Source organism: Pelophylax lessonae (genome assembly GCF_965119305.1).
Source record: "Pelophylax lessonae genome assembly, chromosome: 2".
Lineage (NCBI taxonomy): Eukaryota > Metazoa > Chordata > Amphibia > Anura > Ranidae > Pelophylax > Pelophylax lessonae.
In genome coordinates, this window is record NC_138769.1 from 372,491,595 (window position 1) to 372,515,183 (window position 23,589).

Consider the following 23,589-nt stretch of genomic DNA (forward strand, 5'->3'; position numbering starts at 1 on the left):
CCAGATTACCAATAAGGGTATCTGAATTGAGAGCGATCAGATTTTGTCTGATTTACTGGATCGAGCAGCTCTAGAGCAGCCCGATTCGGATCCAATCGCATATGGCCTCTTCATCCAGAGGTTTTTTCCCTAGCTGTCCCTTCATTGGGACATCCCGGATGTGGATCTGTTGGCACCTTGGCCTAACAGGAAGGTGCGGAGGTTTGTAGCTCGCGCCACGATCCTCTAGCGGACGCAGCAGAAACGCTGATTGCCCTGTGGGGGCAGTATCAGCTACGGCATGCCTTCCATCCTCTCAAGTTGCTGCGGGAACTTCTTCGCAGGATAGAGGTGGAGGGAATTCCAGTTATTCTGGAAATTCTGGATTGACCTCGTCAAGCCTGGTACGCCGACTTGGCGAGGCTAGTCGCAGACGCTCCTTGGAGACTTCCTCTCAGGGAGGATTTGCGGTCTCAGGGACCGATCTTCCATCTTGCTTTACAGTCGCTGGCTTAATGGCCTGGCCATTGAGACCCAGGTACTGAAGGACAAGGGAGTGTCAGCTTCAGTTATTCCTACCTCCAGTTAAAGCAAGGAAAGCGACTTCCAGCACATGGAAGTCTTATATTGCATGGTGTGAATCTATTGGATTTTCCCCACATACCTATTCGGTGACCCGAATTTTGGTCTGTCTGCAACAAGGGGTTGAGCAGAAACTATCCTTGAGCACGATCAAGGGTCAGGTTTTCGGCGTTAGCAATCTTCTTTCAAGAAACCTTTGGCTAATCATTCCTTGGTGCGGAATTTCATCCAGGGGGTGCGACATCTGGCTCCGCCAGTGCGCGCACCCTTACCGCCTGGTATCTTAATTTAGTGTGGTCGGTTCTTCAGAAACTTCTCTTTGAAGATATTAGGGAGATTCCCTTGCTTACATTCCCAGAAGGTGGCCTTCTTGGTGGCCATTACTTCTCTACGCAGGGTGTCAGAACTGGCCGCATTATCCTGTCGTTCCCCAGATCTGGTGGTTCATAGGGATAAGGTGGTTCTTCTTCTGAATCCATCCTTCCTTCCTAAAGTAGTTTTCGTAAGACGGACTCACTTTTTGTGATCACGGATAGCCCTTGAAATGGGGTTGCCTGTGTCTGCCGCGACCATATCTACATGGATCAGTCAGACGGTGGTACAGGCTTATTCTATTAAGGGTCGGAATCCTCCGTTCCCTGTTAGGGCGCACTTCACTCGAGCGCTCAGTACTTCCTGGGCCTTTCGCCATCAGGCGTCAGTGGTGCAGGTATGTAAAGCGGCCACCTGGTCGTCGGTACATACCTTTACAAAATTTTATAAAATTGATGTGATGGCATCGGCGGATGCCTCATTTGGCCGCAAGGTTTTGCAGGCCGCAATTTGAGGAGACCGGTGGTCTACCTCGAGGGTTTTTTTCTGTTTGAAAATTTTTTTGTTGAGTCTCATCATTAAGGATGAGCATTGTAAACTTCTAGTTGGCACCGGTTGGGCCTTCTAGATTTGGATTTGATTTCCATTTTCCCACCCCTCATTTGTGATACTGCTCTGGGACTTCCCGAAGGTGCTGTATCACCGAGGACTACGTCTGTCAATGAGCGATAGAAAAAAAATGGATTTTTGTAAAATCTTACCGTAAAATCCTTTTCTCTTAGCTCATTGACAGATGTAGTACCCGCCCCTCTGTTTTTTTGAGTTGGGTTGGGTTAAATTCTCTAAAGACTGCTTTTATGACATAACTGATTTGCTGAGGCAGAGAGAGAGAGGATATACCCTCTGGGACTGCCCCTAGGGTGTGGCCAGAGCATTTTATTTCCTGTCTAGTCCTACTCCTGTGGAGGCAACATAACCCGAAGGTGCTGTATCACCGAGGACTACGTCTGTCAATGAGCTAAGAGAAAAGGATTTTACGGTAAGATTTTACAAAAATCCATTTTTTTCTCATGTGTGTCAATGTGTACTTGAGCTGCACGATTAATCGTTAAAAAATCTCTAATGATTCACCCCCCCCCCCCTCACAATCTTAAAATAGCATTTCCTGGATTCATACAGAGCTGGTCTCTGCTCACTCACCGCTGTCAAAAAAAAAATCCTCATGCAAATGTTTATCAATATTGTTAAGGCTGCTAGATCACTATAAACAGTGTTTTACAATATATAATTTTGTTATTTGAAGGAATGAACTTCCTTCCTTCTGTAAGGGAGGGCAGCTTCACCTCTTAAAGACTAAGCCTTTCTCTGTCACTTGCCGCTTACAAGTTAAAATCAGTATTTTTTGCTAGAAAATTACTTAGAACCCCCAAACATTATACATACATCTTTAATGTCACACTGTATTTGCGCAGAAGTCTTTCAAACGCAGTTTTTTTGAGAAAAATACACTTTATTGAATTTTAAAAAAAAAACTAAACGGTAAAGTTAGCCCAACTTTTTTATATAATGTGAAAGATGTTACGCAGAGAATTGTCAGAGAATCGTGATCTTTATTCTAAGCAAAAAAATTGTGATTCTCATTTTATCCAGAATCGTGCAGCTCTATTGTGCACATTAAATAAAGACTCAATTGTCCCTTTCTTCAACTGTGAATAACAGAACTTAAGCAGTTATGAATTCCAGATCCTAAAAAAAAATTCTGGAGCAATTATGAATTTACGTGACAATAAGTGTGACAGTTTTGCTACAAGTGTAGAGTTATATTTATACAAATATATATACATAGGAGACCCATTAAATAGTACAGTTATGATATGCCCAATTGAAGCAGTACAGTTTAAAAAAAAATGGGCATCTGCTTTATTGTTTATGTCTAGACTAATGTCCTATCACAGTAAAAGATTCCAGAAGAAGTGTGTTTAATGTTGCTAGAGAGTAGGACAATGTCTGCATGGTACTTTGGCATGCAACAGATATGCATTCATTTTCGGTAGCTATCATTAATACCATTCTACCACCACATGTAATTGACAGTAAGGAATAAACATGGTGGACGAGTAAGATCCCTCCAAGCTGGGCTGTGTATTATCTGGTTTGTTGATGATTGAATGGTTGAGTTATAAGCAGACAGGCGTTATCCTCTTTTGAATGCGGCTTAGTGATTTATGGATTCTGCTCTGATGTTTCTTAACTTTGTGTATTCTGATCTGTCAGTTTATACAAACACTGCGTTGTTATTTCTGTTACAGTTTATGTTAAAGGAATTTGAAACGCGCAAAGCTCAGTATGAAGAACTAAAGCAAGCAGCCTATGGTATCCTAACAGGACCTGGTGATGAGTCTCCATCCACCAGCCAGGTAGAGGAAGACTTCAATGAAATCAATAAGAAATGGACAGAACTGACCAATCGCCTAAATTCCAGAGCTGAACACATTGACCAAGCTGCTGTGAAAAGTGCGCAGTATCAAGAGGTTCTGCAAGGCCTAACGGACAAAATAAAGCAGGCAGGCAAGAAACTGAGCACACAGCCAGCAGTCAGCACTCAGCCCGATGCTGTAAAGCAGCAGTTGCAGGAAACTAGTGGCATTCGCTCAGATCTGGAAAACCTCGCTCAGGAAGTTGCAGAAGCACAGATTCTATGCAATGAGCTATCTGCACTTGTGGCAGAACCGTACCTCAAAGATGAACTTCAAAAACGACTTGACACTGTGGCACTTCCGCTTAAAGGAATGGAAGATTTAGCAGGTTAATAATAATGTTTCTTTTGTTTTTTGTTTTTTTATTTGTATTTTTTGTATGTAATATATTTAAAAAAGGTTGGGGGAAATTCCATAAGAGCCGGTTCACACTACCACGACCAGAAAGTCGCCCCGTGACTTGTTTAGAGACTTGTTTAGAGACTTGTTTAGAGACTTGTTTAGAGACTTGTTTAGAGACTTGTTTAGAGACTTGTTTAGAGACTTGTTTAGAGACTTGTTTAGAGACTTGTTTAGAGACTTGGAAGAGACTTGTGCACTACTTTGAAGAGACAGGCGACTTTGTCTGTGGGGAATGCCTGGCTAATCTCTTTCTTCTTCCTGGAAAGTCTGATAACAAGTCGTGTCAATTAAGATAAGGAGGCGACTCCCATTTGAAGTATATGGGACAGTCGGATCACAGGTCGCCTCAAAGTAGTACAGGACCCTTTTCTGAAGTCGGAGCGACTTCAGTAGTGCCAATTAAGACGGCACTGATTGATTAACATTGCTTTTGTTATGTCAAGCGATCTGGGGCTACACAAGTCGCCTCACAAGTCGTGCTAGTGTGAATGGGCTCTAAAAGTATTGCTTGTAAAGAAAGTAACCCAGAGTCTTCTGTTTTACAGCGGATCGCGTGAATAGGTTGCAGACGGCACTTGCCAGTTCCCAGCAGTTTCAACAGATGTTTGATGAACTGAGAAATTGGTTGGATGAAAAGTCAATGCAACAGGCCAAGAGCCCTCCAGTGTCATCCAAACTGGAAAAGTTACAAAAACTTCTTCAAGACCAGGAGGAATTCCAAAAAAGTCTAAACCAGAACAGCGGGTCCTATGAAATGATTACTGCTGAAGGTGAATCTCTGCTCCTGTCTTCACAGCCTGGGGATGAGAAGACTGCCCTACAAAATCAACTATTACATCTGAAAGCAAACTGGGAAGAGCTGGGAAAGAAGACATCAGAAAGACAAAACAAGCTGAAGGACTGTTTGCAGAAAGCTCAGAAATTTGGGAGACATGTGGAAGATTTGGTGCCTTGGCTGGGAGACTGTGAGACCCAAGTGAAAGGAATGGAAGTCACTATTGACCCTGTCCAACTTGAAGCCCAGCTTCTTAGAGCAAAGGTTCTTGAAAGTGAAATAGACAAGAAACGTTCTTTGGTGGAGATGATGAACAGCACAGCTGATCTTCTGATTGAAGCAGCGGAGGTTGACGACCAAGAAATCTTGGAGGAAAGAGCCAGGCTAAATCAGAAGATGGACAGTATTACAGAACAGCTTCATATCAAAGCTGAGTCTATTGAGGAAATGTCATTGAGACTTAAGGAACTAAATGATAGTTTTAAAAATATTGATAAGAAACTTGAAGGAGCAAAGCACCACCTGGAAATTTATGCAGCTCTGGGTCCTCAGGCATGCAGTAGTAAGAATTTGGAGAACATGAAATCTCAGCAGGAAATGCTGCAAAATTTAGACACACAAGTTCAGTATTTGAAAAACCTAACCCAAGGTTTGACAGAAGATGCCCCAAAAGGCTCAGATGTCTCTCGTCTCTTACATCAAGCAGAAGATGTGCAGCATAATTTTGAGACTGTAAAACAAGAAGTTAATGAATGCTGTAGCAGTATGGAGCAAAAACTGCAAGGAATTGGTCAATTTCATGCTCATGTTCGAGAAATTTTTTCTAATCTAGCTGACTTGGATGATGAACTTGACAACATGGGCCCAGTGGCTCGGGATGTAGACAGCCTGAGGTCTCAAACTGAAGTTGTCCAAAAGTTTCTAGAACTGCTCCACAGCTTAAAATCTGATATTGAATGTTCAGAAAAGAAATGCAGAGATATGTTAGAGAATGAAGGAGGTCCTGACCTCATTGGATTAATGCGAGAGCTTGGAACGTTAAATAAGCAATGTGCTAAGCTGTCTGAACGTGGCAAAAATAGACAGAAGCAGCTAGATGCTACTCTAGGGAGAGTGGAGGACTTCAGCGTTAAACTGAAGGAGCTGATATATCAGATCATGGCAGCAGAGGGCAGCAATGCTTTGCAGGAGGTCGTTGGTACTGAAGTTGAATCTATCAAGCAGCAGTTGCAAGATTTTAAGGTACTCCTTTTGATAAGTTATAAGATGTAAAAAAATATTTTGGGTTTCCTTTCAAATGTTTAGCAGGCTAGTACAGCAGCCTAATTGGAACTTTACCCATAACAACTTGATAAAAATAATGTTCCTTAGCAAGGAACATACATTCCACAGTGATAATTAGGCTACCAAAATGAGTGTGTTCTGTAATTTGCCTCCAACGTTGCTCCTGTTTCTTCTTGCTGCAGACTGCCATTTTACTGAAGCCCAGAGCCCCTGGCAGTAAAACTTTAGGCTGTCAGGAGATCAACCTCTACAAATTTGGCAAAGTGCCTAAAAATAGAGGGCAACTGAGCATGTGCAGAGCAGGATGAGATAGTGTATTACTGGCGGTCCCCGGGTTATAAACATCCGACTTAGAAAGGACTCCTACCTACAAATGGAAGGAGACAACAGGAAGTGAGGAGAAATCTACCCCTAGGAAGGGAAATTCACTCCTGTAAGAGTTCTCATGGGAAAAAGGCGTCTCCACCAAAGCTTTATTACTAATCCTTGTTTCCACAACAACCCAAAATTTTCAAAATCCAGTTGTCATAGGCACAAAAAGTGAGGTGACATCTTCTGAACAGGGATACAGAGGTGTTAAACCTTCCCTATGCTATCCATAAAACTTAAAAATTATTATATTGGCTGGGGCTACACCTAAAAAATGTACCTGTTCCAACTTACAAACAAATTTGACTTAAGAACAAACCTACAGACCCTATCTTGTTTGTAACCCGGGGACTGCCTGTACTGGATTTTAAACTGTATAGGCACTTATTATTAATGTTTTACATAGCTATGGCTGCAAAAGGGGCCAGCATGAAGTGATCTAGCAGGACCTCTTTGACTAAAGCTCCACTTTAAAGTAAACCTGTCACAAACCTAAAGCTGGCCATACACTATACAATTTTCTTATTCAATTTCCTTTAGATTTACCTTAAACTATGTAGTGCAAGGGCCTGCCTGATTACATACAAATTGAAAGTGTTTAGGTTTGACCCTATATCACATGGTTTTGGTAAATCTAAAGCAAAGTTGAACAAGAAAATTGTATAGTGTATGGCCAGCCTAAGGAATTCAGTCTGAGCATTTTCTACAAATACAGATAAAATTTTTTTTTTTTTTTTTCTGGAGGTATACACAGCTGCATATTTCATTTTTTACAGTAAAAGACAACTTTGGCTCTACTTTCCTCAGCTGATATGTTGGACAGCCATATATGCCAACATGGAAATTTTCATTAGGTTGGTGGGGATGGAGCCAAGCTTGATTATTACAGCAAACTTTTGTTTTGCTAATCAAAGTTTTTCATAAGGATTTGCACCCCATTTCAGCTGTCTATATCTCATTATGTGGACTCTTTTTGCAGAAGGTAATCGTGCTTATGTACATATTTAATTAGATGCTCCGTTTAAATTGTCAGGGTGTGCAACAAATTTACATTAGAGGACATTAGAACTAGGCTCCTTTTGCACATTAAACCTCTTTCTGCTCCTTCTGTTACTCGGTCATTGAAATACCGCTAGTGATGTCAGTACCTGATATTATTGTTATGAAGTTCATGTGAGAGACTAGCAACCTAGTAGTATATGGCTTGTATTGTGTGATAATAAAATAAATGGTTGCTGTAGCTAGAACCCCCCCCCCCCCCCTTTATTTCCCTCTGTCATGTACAGAATAATCTCACGTTTTAGCATACATTTGTGCTGTTAAAAATTAGCTAGATTTGTACATTACAAAATATCTGGTAACCATACTGGTAGAATAGTAATTATTCATTCACCAAATTACAATATTCTGAAGCCTGCTGACTGCTCCCTTATTCCTTAATAATAATTTTTCCCAAGAATATGCAAACTGTGGCCCTCCAGCTGTTGAAAAACTACAAGTCCCATCATGCCTCTGCCTCTGGGTGTCATGTTTGTTGCTATCAGTCTTGCTATGCCTCATAGGACATGTAGTTCTGCAACATCTGGAGGGCCACAGTTTGCATATCCCTGCACTAAACCATACCTGCAAACTCAAATACAGTTATGATGGCTAAGTTGCATGAATGTAACCAAAGTTTTTAATTTTTTTTGCTTTAAAGAGGTTACCTTGCATCTGCAGAATTCATTGTAAAAGCTGTGGAATTTGGTAAAGTCTTCCACAAATAGTATTTCTAGAAGATACAGTAGACTGTTTAAATGGATTCCATTATTCTGTTAAAGGAAAAAAATATATAAAGGGCTCCAGATATTTTTAAAAATCAATGGGGGAAGAAACAGTTTATCTGATTACCTTCATTTAAGTTTCGTCTAATTTAAACAGGCAGTGATACCCATGAACGGGCTGTTTGGTTATGTGTCCCTAGGCAGTAGGTGCTGCATGCAGGCAGCCCATTCAAATCTGTTATAAAAAAGTGCAGCACTGCAATATTTCAATCATAAAGTGCCACATATAAAACAAAGAATTATAAATGCATTATGTGACTTTTGTTATATTTGGTTATTGTTAACACATGATCAAAGTCCCAAGCAGTCCGTAAAGTGCAACGGGTGTCCAAAAAAATGTGAAAATCATCCACTAAAGATATATATTCTCAAATGATAATAAACTTTGTTAAAGTGACAAGAATAGCTTCCATGCATAATTCTGCCTCCAGTGCAGTCCCCTTCACCAATGTGCACTCATCAGAAAGAATGCCATTGGTAAACGGCATGATATCAAAATAACTATTTGAGGATTATTATTATTATTATTATACAGGATTTATATAGCGCCAACAGTTTGTGCAGCGCTTTACAATGTGAGGGAAGACAATACAGGTACAATACAATTCAATACAGGAGGAACTAGAGGGCCCTGCTCGTTAGAGCTTACAATCTAGAAGATTCCAAGCAACCATCCACCGGTAAATGGCATAACATCAGAATGACCCTTTTAAGGGTTCCCCACAATCATCTTCCACAGAGGCAATTGTTCCTCGCATCAAAGCTGATCAGAAGGGTGCTCCCCACACACAGCCCGAGGAAATGTTTATAGCGTAGTAGTTGTAAAATTACTAATACACAATTTAAAATAAAGGATGTACATCCAAATAAAAAAGCACATCAGCGGCTGAACTTATAGCAATGACCGCGGATCCCAACACAGGACACAGCGGCGTGGCGTCAGCATGTAAGTCTCCTCCCTCAAACCTATTCAAGTCTGTTATGGCTGATGTGACAGGCGTGAACGGTCTTGCACGTTTTAATGGGAGCTGCTCACCCACCATCTGTGTCCTAATAGACTTGAATGGGCTGCCTGCACGCAGGACCTACTGGCTAGGAACGCATAAACAAACATCCGTGCATGGGCATCCGCGCCTGTGTGAATAAGGCCTACCTGAAGAATTAAGAATTTTTTTTCTTTAATTTTAACATGTTGGCGAGCATGTGTTGTTTTCACCCCAACCATGTAAATAGATTTATGTAGAAGATAAAAGCCAACAAAAACAATTTTTTATACAGCATTGTAAGGTTTTATTGTGTTTTGTGTCTACTTTGGAGAGATTTCCTGGCTATTTCAGAGTGGGATAAGTTTTCACAGGTTCAAGAAGTCAGGGGTAATCTTTTCAGCGCATAGACACAACAATAAAATACATCTGGCCTTCTACTTCAGCTTTGACTAGAATGATTGACAATCTCTTGTCTGTTGAGGGCAAAGTAGACTCCTATTGGATGACTAATTTCAAGATACAAATTTGACAAGTTTTTTTTTTTTTCCGTTTAACCCTGCTGGGCTGAACAAAAAAAAAAAACTGATGGCTCAGGAGGAGGCACTGTGCTAACAAACCAACGTTAGTACAGCAATCTCCTCTGCTGTTCTAATGTGTTTTGACAAGAGGATGCCCCTCCAAGAACACTTCGGCATCACATACTAGTACATTATGAAAGACTTTACCTTAAAACTAAGCCTGTCACCACTGCAGAGGCCTCCGTCTTCACCCGGTCTCCCTTCTGGGTTGAAGGGCCGTGGCTGCTTGAATGGCCAAGCCGTGATGACGTCACCTCTCAGCCACGGCACAAAGCTCTGAAAGAACGGCATGGGTATGCCATTCGTCACAATGTCACCAGCTGCTGCTCACTAGAATATTGCCTAAATGGTGCACTTTTAGGAGATATTCAGTTTACCTACAGGTAAACTTAAGCTTACTTTTAGATAAAAATAACATTCAGGAGGTTACTGCCACTTTAAGACTTTAGAAGTTGTTTTCCATGCGTGCTTAGTAAATATGCTTTGTGTTTGTGGTGTTTAGTTAAGGAGCACTTCCCAGTTCATGGCTTACTGTCTACATTTTGGAAGTTAGGGAGGGCAGCGTCTGAGCTCATGGGAAGTGGAGACAATAGCAGGAAAAGAATGTGGTTTTACATGGATTACATAGAAGTCAAGCTGTGCCAGAAAGCAGGCTTGGAGACCTAGAGATGTTTAGGTGAATCTCCATGGATATATATGTATTCATGGTGCCAGGAAGTTGTGACTTCTTAGCCTTTTAAAGGAAACCTAGAGTTTTCCCTGACAGACACACACAATACATATCAGTTGTAATACTTAGCATCTTCCTGAACACTGGACACAGCTCCATGTACAGCTACAACCTATGAATCATTAAAGAGAGGCCAGAGAACACATTATTACGTACGGATTATAATGGAAACAGATAGTTGTGATAGCAAACGTCACCATGCACAGGCTGCTTCTAGCAGATAGATTGCTATCTGGAAATGAATGCTCTTCTTTTCTGCACAGTGAAACACTGCCAAGTGCTATAAACCAGAAGTTCAAATGTTTGCCACCTTTGTGATAAACTCTATTTTTGTTTTGTCTCTTTTTTTGGTCTGTAAAATAAGATGGATTACATTCTAAAAGGGAAAACAAATCTGTATAATTTCTTCTTATGTAAATGAGCTGAAAGCCTAGACTAGGGTTTCTCAACCAGGGTTCCGTGGAACATTAGGGCTCCTCCTGACGTTGCTAGGGGTTCCTTGAGCAATGGGCAATTTATGCCCCTCAGATAAGTTTCCAATGACACCATTGTTCCTTTTAGCTATCTGTAAGGGGTAATTATTCTTCCCAATGATGACAAGAGTAAGGAGCATTCTTCCCACTGACTGTCACACTAATGGGTCATGATTTTTAATTTTTAGCAGGGGTTCCCCAAGACCCAAAATGTATTTCAAGGGTTCCTCTGTGTTGAAAAGGTTGAGAAAGGCTGGTCTAGAGTTAACTGCCAAGGAAACGGCTGTGCTTTTCTTCTATACAGTGCCTGTCCCACTTCTAGGGGAAAAAGCAAACATCTGATTTATTGCTTTGAGCAGCACCAATGCCTTTCAGATTATTTTGGGGCAACCTTTGTTTGTGAGTAGTAGTAGTAGTCTGCTAAATCTAAAGCGTTTTACCAGCTGACACTTTTTTTCTACTTTTGGATAGTGTGTAAAAGTTAAAATCTTTGACAAGGTTTCACTGGAACTCTATTGGGGAGATTTCTCCTCGCTTCTTCCCCTGTTACAAATATCTCACTGGGACAGGGAGTGAGAATAAACCTTTAGCTGGGTCACAGACATAAATCGGCTAGAGCTTCTGTCAGCATTTTATTGTCTATTGATTTTCCCAAATTTCCTGTCTAGTGAAAAGAGTAGGCCTCATGCTCACAGGACATAAAAAAACACCACCTCTAAAGGGGTTTGACTTTTCTTCTAAACGTACCTCTGTCTTGCCTATGTGGCCCTGCACACCGATGTTTACACCCAATTTAGAAGAAGAGCATTTGAAGGCTGAAATTGAACAAACTCTTCACCAGCGCATTCAGGAGCATTTGGGCAGAAATAAATGCTGAATGCACCGAAACACGTGTAACCATGCCTAAGCGCTTAGGGCATGTTTAGCACTTGAGCGTTCATCCATTCCAACAGCCTGAATAAATTTGTATTCTTGCCAGTAGAATGAATAAATGCCAAAACACTTTGTGTGTCTAAACGCTCCTGAACACATTTGAAAAAGGAGGAGGAAAAACCACATCCTGTATGCAGGAGACCTTATTATTGATCCTTTATACAAAGAGGGTTAAAAAAAATTGTCATTCTCTAGGTTCTTATAGTTGACCTTAAACTGACTTTAGCTTTTGTAATAATATAAACCATACCTGAATCTCCTCTCCATTCAGAATGATGAGGGTTACAATGCTTTCAGTTAGTGTCCAAGCTTGCCTGCCCTGTCAGGAACCTTATGCACATTTCATTAGTTGAGGCAGGCCATAGTGATGGGCCAGTAGGAATGTGTGGGGTGCAGCAAAGAGCGGGCAAGCTTCTACACCAGCCTTTTTCAACCAGGGTGCTTTAGCAAAATGCCTAAAAAGGGCCCCAAAAAATCCTAAAAGCCAGCAGGTGGATCAAGCCTGCCTTTTATTTACACAAAGCCACAGGCTTTCATTGTGCACCAGTACAACCTTTTAGCCATCAGCATCCTAACAACCAATGACATCATCAGTTGACAAGGAGGAGGATGATGTAGGTCATCTGCACAGCATCCTTATTTTGTTCTCCCCTGCCCCTCTCCTTAAAGGCTGGGGTCACATTAGCTGAGTAATGGAGAAAAACTGAGGAAGAGAAACACCGGAGTACTAGTCAGTACCAGGATGAAAAAGTGTGATTTGGAAGAATAAATCACCTCTAATGACACCTCTAATCTCCTACATGTGTTGATGTTGATGCATTTTGTAAAACTATTATAATAGCGTTTTACATTTTATAATGGGATGCCTCAAGGCTGTCCATAATTTTAGAGGGTGCCTCAAGATTGTCCATCATTTTAAAGCTTGCCTTGACTGAAAAAAGGTTGAGAAACACTGTTCTACAGTGCTAAGAATTTGTAAAGGGAAGAGTTGCAGGTGCCTGCACTTTATATCAGATAGCAGTTTTTTTTTCTCCTTTAGTCTTTTTTATTAAAAACCACAGATAGGAGTCATGAGGGGGGAGGAATAAACACATGAGCCCTGAAGTTAGAGCTCTGGTATGCACACATATCTCAACCATAAGTTTAAAGTGGAACTCCACTTTTGTTGAGGGAAAAAAAAGAAACAGCCCCCTCAGGAAGATTAATGTACACTGTACAGATTTTAACAAATTGTGTTGCAGATTCCTACCTGTTTCTGCTCTAAAGAAAAGCTGCTTGTTTTTTGGATACTGATTCTGAAAGGGAGTGACTAATTCATTTGAATTTGCTGATGTACTTTCATGGTTTTGATTGCAAAATTTGCAGTATCAAAATTGCTTTACAAGTCATTAACCCTTAGGGAGAGGGTGCCTAAAATTGTACTTGTATCTTAGTGCAAACTTCTGGGAATTTAGTGTGCCAATCAAACACGCAGGAAATGGCAATTCTGGGGAAGTTCTATACACTATCTGTGTACAGAATAAGTGAAGGCCTCTAGGTTGCCACATTGCATTGAATTTTACAGAAAATTACAGAGCTGAATATTGAGTAGGAAAGGTCATTTTTAATAACATCCAGTTAAATTATAGCTTGTGCAGCAATTCCCTACTCCTATATCATTTTTTTCTTTGCTACTTTTTTCATGTACAGAAAGGTGCATATTGATGGGGGGGGGGGGGGGGGTGTATAAGCCAGAGCTAAGACTCCAGAGCAGAAGCCCAGTATCTGAACATTGAGAATTGGAAATACTTAAAAAGCTAAAGGAGGTATGTGTAGACTACAACCTATAGTGCATCAGGCTTTCTAGGTTTGTTGTAAGTGCTTTTAGATGGAAGAATAAGTAGAGCATATTTTAAATATTGCCAGTTTATGACTAGGAAAACTATTTGCTAGTTCTCTTGCTCTGCATCATGGTTGTCTACTGTGAAAGTAAATGTAGAAATGATGGTGTTATCTTCTGGATTTGGTAACAATTGTCTGTTTGTTCCCTAAAGGTAAACTCATGTGCAAAAAGAGGATGCATGGTAGATTTTTGAGTCTGCCAAAGCCCCACAAAATATGAGGATATTTAAGGGCATGCTGAGCCATGTTTGTCCTGTAGCTCTGGCCCAAACACCACCTGCAACATCTGAGCCACAATTTGGGCCGGATTAGGAGCATCATGGGCCTTTGTGCTGAGGAATTTGGTGTGCCTTTTTTGGGAATAAATAAAATGAAAACGATTTTTTATTAAAAAGAGAGGGAGTGAAAGAGATGGTGAGGGGGGAAGATGGTGCCTCTGGGTAGCTTAAGGAGAGTAGTAATGTGGCAACGGCAAACTGTGGGTGGGTCCACAATGGGGTAAGACTGGGAGAGGCTTAAAGGGGTATAGATAAACAAGACAAAAGCTGAAATTGGTGTCCTGCAAGCCACAGTCTCCGATTATATATACAAACCTCAGCACAATCATTATTTTATTTTTGAAACACTGCCATTACTTATGATTTTATGTACAATGAACATAGAGAGCCAACACTTTGTCAGAGCTGACCTCAAAAGTAGAACTTCATTAAATTAGGGACTCCTTAGCAACCAGCAACTGTTGAGATAATGAATACTTTGCTGAGAAGTATGTAATATACAATATAGTGTACATATAGTGCAGGAGTGTGTAATGTACAATATAGTATATATATATAGTGTAGTAGTGTACAATGCACAATATAGTGTTTATAGTGCAGGTGTGTGTAATGTACAATATATTGTAGGAGTGTGTAATGTACTATAAAGGGCAGGGGTGTGTAATGCACAATATAGTGTATAAAGTGCAGGGGTGTGTAATGCACAATATAGTGTATATAGTGCAGGGGTGTGTAATGCACAATATAGTGTATATAGTGCTGGGGTGTGTAATGTACAATATAGTGTATATAGCGCAGGAGTGTGTAATGTACAATATAGTGTATATAGTGCAGGAGTGTGTAATGTACAATATAGTGTATATAGTGCTGGAGTGTGTGATTTACAATATAGTGTATATAGTGCTGGAGTGTGTAATGTACAATATAGTGAGAAGAATGTAATGTACTATATAGTGCAGGAGTTTGTAATCTACAATATAGTGCAGGAGTTTGTATTGTACAATATAGTGTATATAGTGCAGGAGTGTGTAATATAGTGTATATAGTGCAGGTGTGTGTAATGCACAATATAGTATACAGTATCTCACAAAAGTGAGTACACCCCTCGCATTTTTGTAAATATTTTATATCTTTTCATGTGACAACACTGAAGAATTGACACTTTGCTACAATGTAAAGTACTGAGTGTACAGCTTGTATAACAGTGTAAATTTGCTGTCCCCTCAAAATAACTCAACACACAGCCATTAATGTCTAAACCGCTGGCAACAAAAGTGAGTACACCCCTAAGTGAACATGTCAAAATCGGGCCCAAAGTGTCAATATTTTGTGTGGCCACCATTATTTTCCAGCACTGCCTTAACCCTTTTGGGCATAGAGTTCACCAGAGCCTCATAGGTTGCCACTGGAGTCCTCTTCCACTCCTCCATGGCGACATTACGGAGCTGGTGGATGTCAGAGACCTTGCGCTCCTCCACCTTCCATTTGAGGATACCCCACAGATGCTCAATAGAGTTTAGGTCTGGAGACATGCTTTGCCAGTCCATCACATTTACCCTCAGCTTATTTAGCAAGGCAATGGTCATCTTGGAGGTGTGTTTGGGGTTGTTATCATATTGGAATACTGCCCTGCGGCCCAGTCACCAAAGGGAGAGGAATCATGCTCTGCTTCAGTATGTCACAGTACATGTTGGCTCAGTGAACGGTAGCTCCCCAGTGCCGGCAGCACTAATGCAGCCCTAGACCATGACACTCCCACCACCATGCTTGACTATAGGCAAGACACACTTGTCTTTGTACTCCTCACTTGGTTGCCGCCACAAATGTTTCACACCATCTGAGCCAAATAGGTTTATCTTGGTCTCATCAGACCACAGGACATGGTTCCAGTAATCCATGTCTATAGTCTGCTTGTCTTGAGGGGACAGCAAATTTGCACTGTTATACAAGCTGTACACTCACTACTTTACATTGTAGCAAAGTGTAATTTCCTCAGTGTTGTCACATGAAAAGATATATTAACCACTTTAATACAGGGCACTTCCCTCCCTTCCCGCCCAGGCCAATTTTCCCCTTTTAGCGCTGTTGCATTTTGAATGACAATTGCGCGGTCATGCAACACTGTACTTACACCAAATTTATATCATTTTCCCCCCACAAATAGAGCTTTCTTTTGGTGGTATTTGATCACTGGTGCGATTTTTACTTTTTGCTAAACAAATAAAAAAAGACAGAAAAGTTTGAAAAAAAAAAAAAGTTTTTTTGTTTAAGTTATACAATTTTGTAAATAAATACGTTTTTTCCTGCACCGATGAGCACTGATGAGACTGCACTGACAGGCACTGATGAGGAGGCAATGATGGGGTGGCACTGATGGGGTGGCACTGATAGGCGGCACTGATAGACGGCACTGATAGGCGGCACTGATAGGCACTGATATGTGGCACTGATAGGTAGCACTGATATGCAGCATTGGTGGGCACTGATAGGCGGCACTGCTGGGCACTGATAGGCGGCATTGATGGGCACTGATAGGCGGCACTGATGGGCACTGATAGGTGGCACTGACGGGCACTAATGGGCACTGATAGGCAGCACTGGTGGGCACTGATGGGCACTGATGGGCGGCACTGGTCGCCACTGACGGGCGGCACTGATGGGCACTAATGGGCACTGATAGGCGGCACTGGTGGGCAATAATGGGCACTGGTGGGCGACACTAAAGGATGGCAATGATGGGCACTTGTGGGCAGCACTGATAGGGAGGACACTGGTGGGCATCACTGATGGGGAGGGCAATGGGGGGCTCCCTGAGCCCTGATTGCCATCCCTGGTGTCCATAGTGGGCATCCCTGGGGTCATAGTGGGCATCCCTGGTGGTTCTAGTGGCATCCCCCCCCCCCGAGGGTCTGCACTGGTAATCAATGATCTGATTACCAGTGCCGACCCCCCCCCTGTCAGGGGAGCCGCCGATCGGCGCTCCTTTACTCGTGCCTGTCAGGCACGAACTAAGGAAAGCCGATCAACGGCTGTTCCTGTTTTACTATGTGACCAGCCGTGATTGGACACGGCTGATCACATGGTAAAGAGCCTCCGTCAGAGGCTCTTTACCGAGATCGGAGGTGCAGGGTGTCAGACTGACACCTCGCATCACCGATCGCCGCTCTGCGCGCCCCCGGGGGGCGCCCAGAGCTGTGTTATCCTGCCGCCGTCATATGACGTCCGGTCAGGATAACACAACCACATTCCCGCCGTCATTTTGTAATAGGGCGGGCGGGAAGTGGTTAAAATACACTGGACAAAATTATGAACGCAACACTTTTGTTTTTGCCCCCATTTTTCATGAGCTGAACTCAAAGATCTAAGAATTTTTCTATGTACGCAAAAGGCCTGTTTCTCTCGAATTTTGTTCACAAATCTGTCTAAATCTGTGTTAGTGAGCACTTCTGCTTTGCTGAGATAATTCATCCACCTCACAGGTGTGGCAAATCAAGATGCTGATTAGACAGCATAACTATTGCACAGGTGTGCCTTAGACTGGCCACAATAAAAGGCTACTCTAAAATGTGCAGTTTTAGCACACCGTACAATGCAAGTTTTAAGGGAGCGTGCAATTGGCATGCTGACTGCAGGAATGTCCACCAGAGCTGTTGCCCGTAAATTGAATGTTTATTTCTCTACCATAAGCAGTCTCCAAAGGCGTTTCAGAGAATTTGGCAGTACATCCAACTGGCCTCACAACCACAGACCGCGTGTAACCACACCAGCATCTTCACCTCCAAGATCACCTCCACATCCAGCATCTTCACCTCCAAGATCGTCTGAGACCAGCCACCCGGACAACTGCTGCAACAATCGGTTTGCATAACCAAAGAATTTCTGCACAAACTGTCATAAACCGTCTCAGGGAAGCTCATCTGCATGCTCGTCGTCCTCATCGGGGTGTCAACCTGACTGCAGTTTATCGTCGTATCCGACTTGAGTGGGAAAATGCTCAAATTCGATGGTGTCTGACACTTTGGAGAGGTGTTCTCTTACCGGATGAATCCCAGTTTTCACTGTACAGGGCAGATGGCAGACAGCGTGTATGGCGTCGTGTGGATGAGCACTGCTGATGTCAATGTTGTGGATCGAGTGGCCCATGGTGGCGGTGGGGTTATGGTATAGGCAGGCGTATGTTATGGACAACAAACACAGGTGCATTTTATTGATGGCATTTTGAATGCACAGAGATATTGTGACGAGATCCTGAGGCCCATTGTTGTGCCATTCATCCACGACCATCACCTCATGTTGAAGCATGATAATGCGCGGCCCCATGTTGCAAGGATCTGTACACAATTCCTGGAAGCTGAAAACATCCCAGTTCTTGCATGGCCAGCATATTCACCGGACATATAACCCATTGAGCATGTTTGGGATGCTCTGGATGGGCGTATACGACAGCGTGTTCCAGGTCCTGCCAATATCCAGCAACTTCGCACAGCCATTGAGGAGAAGTGGACCAACATTACACAGGCCACAATCAACAACCTGATCAACTCTATGGGAAGGAGATGTGTTGCACTGCGTGAGGCAAATGGTATACTGACTGTTTTTTGGACCCCCCAATACAGTAAAACTGCACATTTTAGAGTGGCTTTTTATTGTGGCCAGCCTAAGGCACACCTGTGCAATAATCACTCTGTCTAATCAGCATCTTGATATGCCACACCTGTGAGGTGGATGGATTAACTCGACAAAAGAGCACTTAGAGATTTAACCAGAACTGACCACAATAAGCAGGAGAGCACACCCGTGGTCAGTTCTCCAGCTATGCTGGGAACTCAGTGTACTTTTCTCCAATGATCAGACTTGTCCTGACACCCCCCTGCTGCACAGCCATTAACTCGGAAGCTCAGTGTACAGCTGCTTCTCCTCCCCCCAGCTCTTATGTGGTTGAGAACAGAGGGAATGTGGTCACTTATAAATAAGGGAAAAAAGGCTTTTATAATTTTTTTTTTTTTTTTATATCTGTACTAAAATGTTTTGCCTTTCATTTCTATTTTAAACTGAATAGGTTGTTTTACAAGCGATCAATTACAATTGATTTATTGCAGAGTATACATTAAGGTAAACAACCTTTTGCCTTTAGAACTATTGTAAGTGTTTTGCAGTAAGAAAGAGCTTATATACTGTGAGGTACTGTACACGCCGAGCTGTTTGCTTGAGGACAGCTGTGGCTGTTGATTCTTGCCATGCCAATAGGCATTCACCCAGTTCTAACGTGCTGGTGATCCAACCTTGCTGCAGCTTTAGTTTCTCTTAGACAGAGAGAAAGCTGTTCATTTACTGAATGCAAGTGAATTTGACCCAGCCTTTTACTGACTGCCTGCGGTCAAGAAATCTAGGTTAGGTGATCTAACACAATAGCGACAGCTCCTGTGAATGTTAATGAAACTGGCTTTTAAAGCACTGCTGAATTGTTCAGCATATTGTCCTCTGTAAACAGGATTGTAGAAAATAGATGATACAAGTATAATGGCATATGATGGTGTCAGGTTTTTCCTTTCCCTCTTCGTCTTTATGTGGAAGCATATCCTACTGTTACAATTTGAGTTTCTGACTCACAAAATGACTCAGACCTTCACTGAAACAACTATCTTTAGGGTTGCCATGCAGGGAAGGCTTACTTAAGTGTCCATATATTCACAATCTTCAAGTTTAAAAGAATAATAAAGCACAGATATGTTACTATAGAAACTATTTGTCTCATGAACTGGAAGGCACCAGTTGTTGACAAAAGTTCATGCTTTTTTCTATTCTTAAATACTGCCTAATGAATGACAGATATGACATATTACCCATATCCTGCACAAATTAGAACATATGACGGCTACAGGCGTAATTCAAAACTGGAGGTGGTATTAGGTGCCATAACCTACCTTTACCACATTTGTCCATTCTTCATGTACTGCTGCAGTCTCCTGGGAAACCAAAACTGGCAGGTAACATCTCGCAAGGCTCAAGCAGTGACAGTAGGGATGGGGGGCTACTAATGTGCAAATGGCAACCTTCAGAAAGATAGAACTAAACTTATAGCTGGAACCTCTCAGGTTCTGCCGTGATCAAATGGACAACTCCAATTATTAACCACTTAAGCCCCGGAGGATTTGGCTGCTAAAAGACCAGAGGGTATTTTGCGATTCGGCACTGCGTGACTTTAACGGACAATTGCGCGGTCGTGCGACGCTGTACCTAAACAAATTTGATGTCCTTTTTTTCCCCACAAACAGAGCTTTCTTTTGGTTGTATTTGATCACCTGTGCGATTTTTTTTGATCATGCGCTATAAACAAAAAAAGAGCGACAATTTTGCAAAAATAACAATATTTTTCACATTTTTTTAATGAAATTCCCCCCCCCCACCCCCAAAAAAAAAAAGTAAAAATCAAAACTTTTTAACATTTTCGGCCAATTTGTTTTATGCTACATATGTTTGGTAGAAAAATCGCAAAAAGCGTATTTTGATTGGTTTGCGCTAAAGTTATTGCGTTTACTAACAAAGGGAAAGATTTTTGTCATTTTTGGTGTTTTTTTTTTTTAACGCGTAATGGCGGCGATCTGCAATTTTTTTTTGCGGTACTGCGACATTGGGGCGGACAGATCGGACCCTTGACTGACATTTTTGACACTTTTGGGGTTACCAGTGACATTTCTACAGTAATCAGTGCTATACATATGCACTGTTACTGTAAAATTACACTGGCAGTGAAGGGGTTAACTTTATTTGAGAGGGAAGGGCTGTGTGTGTCCCTAGGGGCGTGATTCTAACTGTGATTGGCTGTGGCTTGAGCTGTAGGAACACTGATCAACGGTCCTACATAGTAGAACCGTATGATCAGTGTTTCTACACAGGGGAGAATGACAGGCCGCTTGTTTACACTAGCCGCCTGCCTTTCTCCCTCTCCCCCGACGATCGCAGAGTGAGCAGCGGACATCGGGTCCACCGGTCACACGCGCGGGGGGGGGGGTCCGTGACCGCGCGGGAGCGCGCTCGCTCCCCAGAGCCTCACAGGCAAAGTGACAGTATATCTACTTGCGGCGGTCGGCAAGCGGTTAAAAAGTTTCTGTTACAAGTTCTTTAAAAGAAAAAAAATAAAGTTAAAATTATTTGAATATTATTATTATTATACAGGATTTATATAGCGCCAACAGTTTGCGCAGCGCTTTACAATGTGAAGGAAGACCATACAGTTACAATACAGTTAAAAACAGGAGGAACTAGAGGGCCCTGCTCGTTGGAGCTTACAATCTAGAAGAATATATGAACTACTGCCCCACAGTATCACACCTGTAAACCTATTGCAGTAACAAATCTCATATGTTACACTGGTTTCAATGATGAATTAGGGCGAGCTCTCTACGCCTTTCTCAGATCAGGTTGATCTGCGTCATCATTAGTGGTAGGTCTACTTATATTATTATGTTTAAAACAAAGAAACATATTTTAGAATAAACAGAATAGATTTGCATGATATGAATGACATACAGTATTTATAACTCAACATAACAATTACAAAGATGCTGTGCCGAATATTCCAAAGTATGACCCCTGCCCACAGGAAGTAGGGAGGAAGTAACAAGAGGGTATCCATAGGCAGCAGAATGAGCATATGTTTTATGAAGGATTTATAAATGGATTATTATATGGTGAATATTCCTGAGATAAATATGACCATTACACTGCATCTGTAATTAGAGTGTGATGATATTGCCTGGCAATCCTAGAGAGGTACCTAGGACCAAGAATATAAATTTTTCAAAAGATTTCTAAAATTGATATATGATGTAAGTACATCTTCTAGTTATTCATTGAACTAGAACAAAGGACAAAAATAATATGGGAAAAAGTTATACCTTATTACTAGGGATGTAACGATATTACCGCTATCGCGGTATTGCGGTGTTTTACATGGCCCGATACCATCGTGGTGGGTGCACGGTCTGGCCGCCGTCTATGTGTCTCGTCGGCGGCTCCACTCACTCACCTCTATGCTATGCTGAAGTGCTGCTTGCTTACTGGCCGAGCCGAGCGGCTGCCAGTTGGTTAGAGCAGTGTGGGTGGGCGGGCTTGTGGGGCGGAGGCGGGCGGAGCCAGCGCATGAGAGCGGCGGGCGGACTCGGCAGAGCAGAGCCAGCTTCCCAGGCAGGCACCACGGCAAGACAGTGACACCGGACCGCCGGTGAGTAATACTGTGTATAAGAAAGAAATTTAAAAAAAAACACTGACGCCACTGACATGTACTTTTACTACTGGATTGGTCTCGGAGTAAGCACATTGAGAATGAGAACAGCGCACTGCTAAGAAGAGAAGAGGTATCATAGAACATCCAGCCTGAGGGCAGGGATCATCATCAATGAGGCCTGCAGGACTATTAGAACAAATCTCTAATTATACTGTATTGAAGAAATAAGTTTGCAAATATGTGAAAGCAAAGCCAGTAAGCCACATAAAAAATCACTTTGAAATATATACATTACAGTCACTCACTACCTTCTCTCTAAGAAGACACCACATTTTGGGCCTCATGCTCTTGTCCCCACTAGCACGGCACCTATGATTCCACAATATCGCAATAAATATCGTACCGTGAGGTCAATATCGAAATTGTATCGTACCGTGAGATTTTGATATCGTTACATCCCTACTTATTACCTTATACTTTCCCATACGATATCTTTCATTGTTTGTCCCTTTTTGAATATACAGTGTATAGAGTGCGCGAAAAGAACCTGTTTTATAAAGTTGCGTAATGTAATAAAAAATGTGAGTCCTCAAATGCTGGCTAATTATAGGCCTTTATATATTTAATAGTTATCATATACTATAATTTGCTTGAACAGTGTCTGCCCTGATATTCACAGTAGGGAATTTATCCATTTCCAATAATTATCTTTTAGTAGTTTCCAAAAGAGGGAAGTAGAGTGCTCGCCCTGTGCGCTCTGGATATCCTCTTGTGATTTCTTTCCTATCCTCCTCTGGCTTGAACCCTGTGTCTTCAGAATATATGGCTTAGAGCCTTTTTGTAGGTGCCATGTTGAGTTATAAATATTTCATTTGTGTTATGAAAATCTATTCTATTTATATTTAGGCTATGTTCCGATATAGGTGTTGCTATTTTTACAGGCATTTTTGCAGCATTTTTGTGCAGGCGTTTTTAGGTTGACAAGTAACCAATGAATAAAAAATAAAAACACCTGTAATATGCTAAAAAAAAAGCTCATGTACTTTTTTGAGCGATGGGCGTTTTGTTTAAGGTGACAGAATGCTTTGATGTAAACAGGGGCCATTGAAATGAAAAGGATTTGCCTTGTTGGGCGTTTTTGGAGCTGAGGCTTAGAGCAGAAAATTGCCCAAAAACGCCTACATGTGAACGGAGCCTAAAGCCCCGTACACATGCACCGATTGTTGGCCGACCGATCGGCCGTCTTTTGTCCAGTGTTGTTTTGTTGGTTGAAATGTGCTCTAGAGTCTAGACTGCACACAAATTTTGTCGGCCAACAACAACCAACTGCAGAAGTGATGTCATGTGCTGGTTTACTTTCTGTGTGTTTTTTCTTCTCTGAGCATGCCCAGTCTTGCTCATCTGATTTTTGTCTGCCGAAATCTGTACTGACTGACGAACAATCGACCGTTCTGGTGACGGCCAACAAAAATTTTATAGCATGCACACCAGATTTTCTCG

The 23,589-nt window shown here is 41.9% G+C and overlaps 1 protein-coding gene across 14 annotated transcripts in view; it reads left to right on the forward strand.

Moving 5' to 3' along the window:
• MACF1 (microtubule actin crosslinking factor 1) overlaps positions 1-23,589 on the forward strand; it is a 483,848-nt gene that overhangs the window by 323,122 nt on the left and 137,137 nt on the right. For all 14 annotated transcript variants that reach the window (XM_082247546.1, XM_082247537.1, XM_082247539.1 and 11 more), the window contains 2 exons: positions 3,183-3,678; positions 4,298-5,769. In XM_082247546.1, coding sequence (XP_082103672.1) covers positions 3,183-3,678; positions 4,298-5,769 — 1,968 coding nt within the window. The remainder of the gene's footprint in view (positions 1-3,182; positions 3,679-4,297; positions 5,770-23,589) is intronic.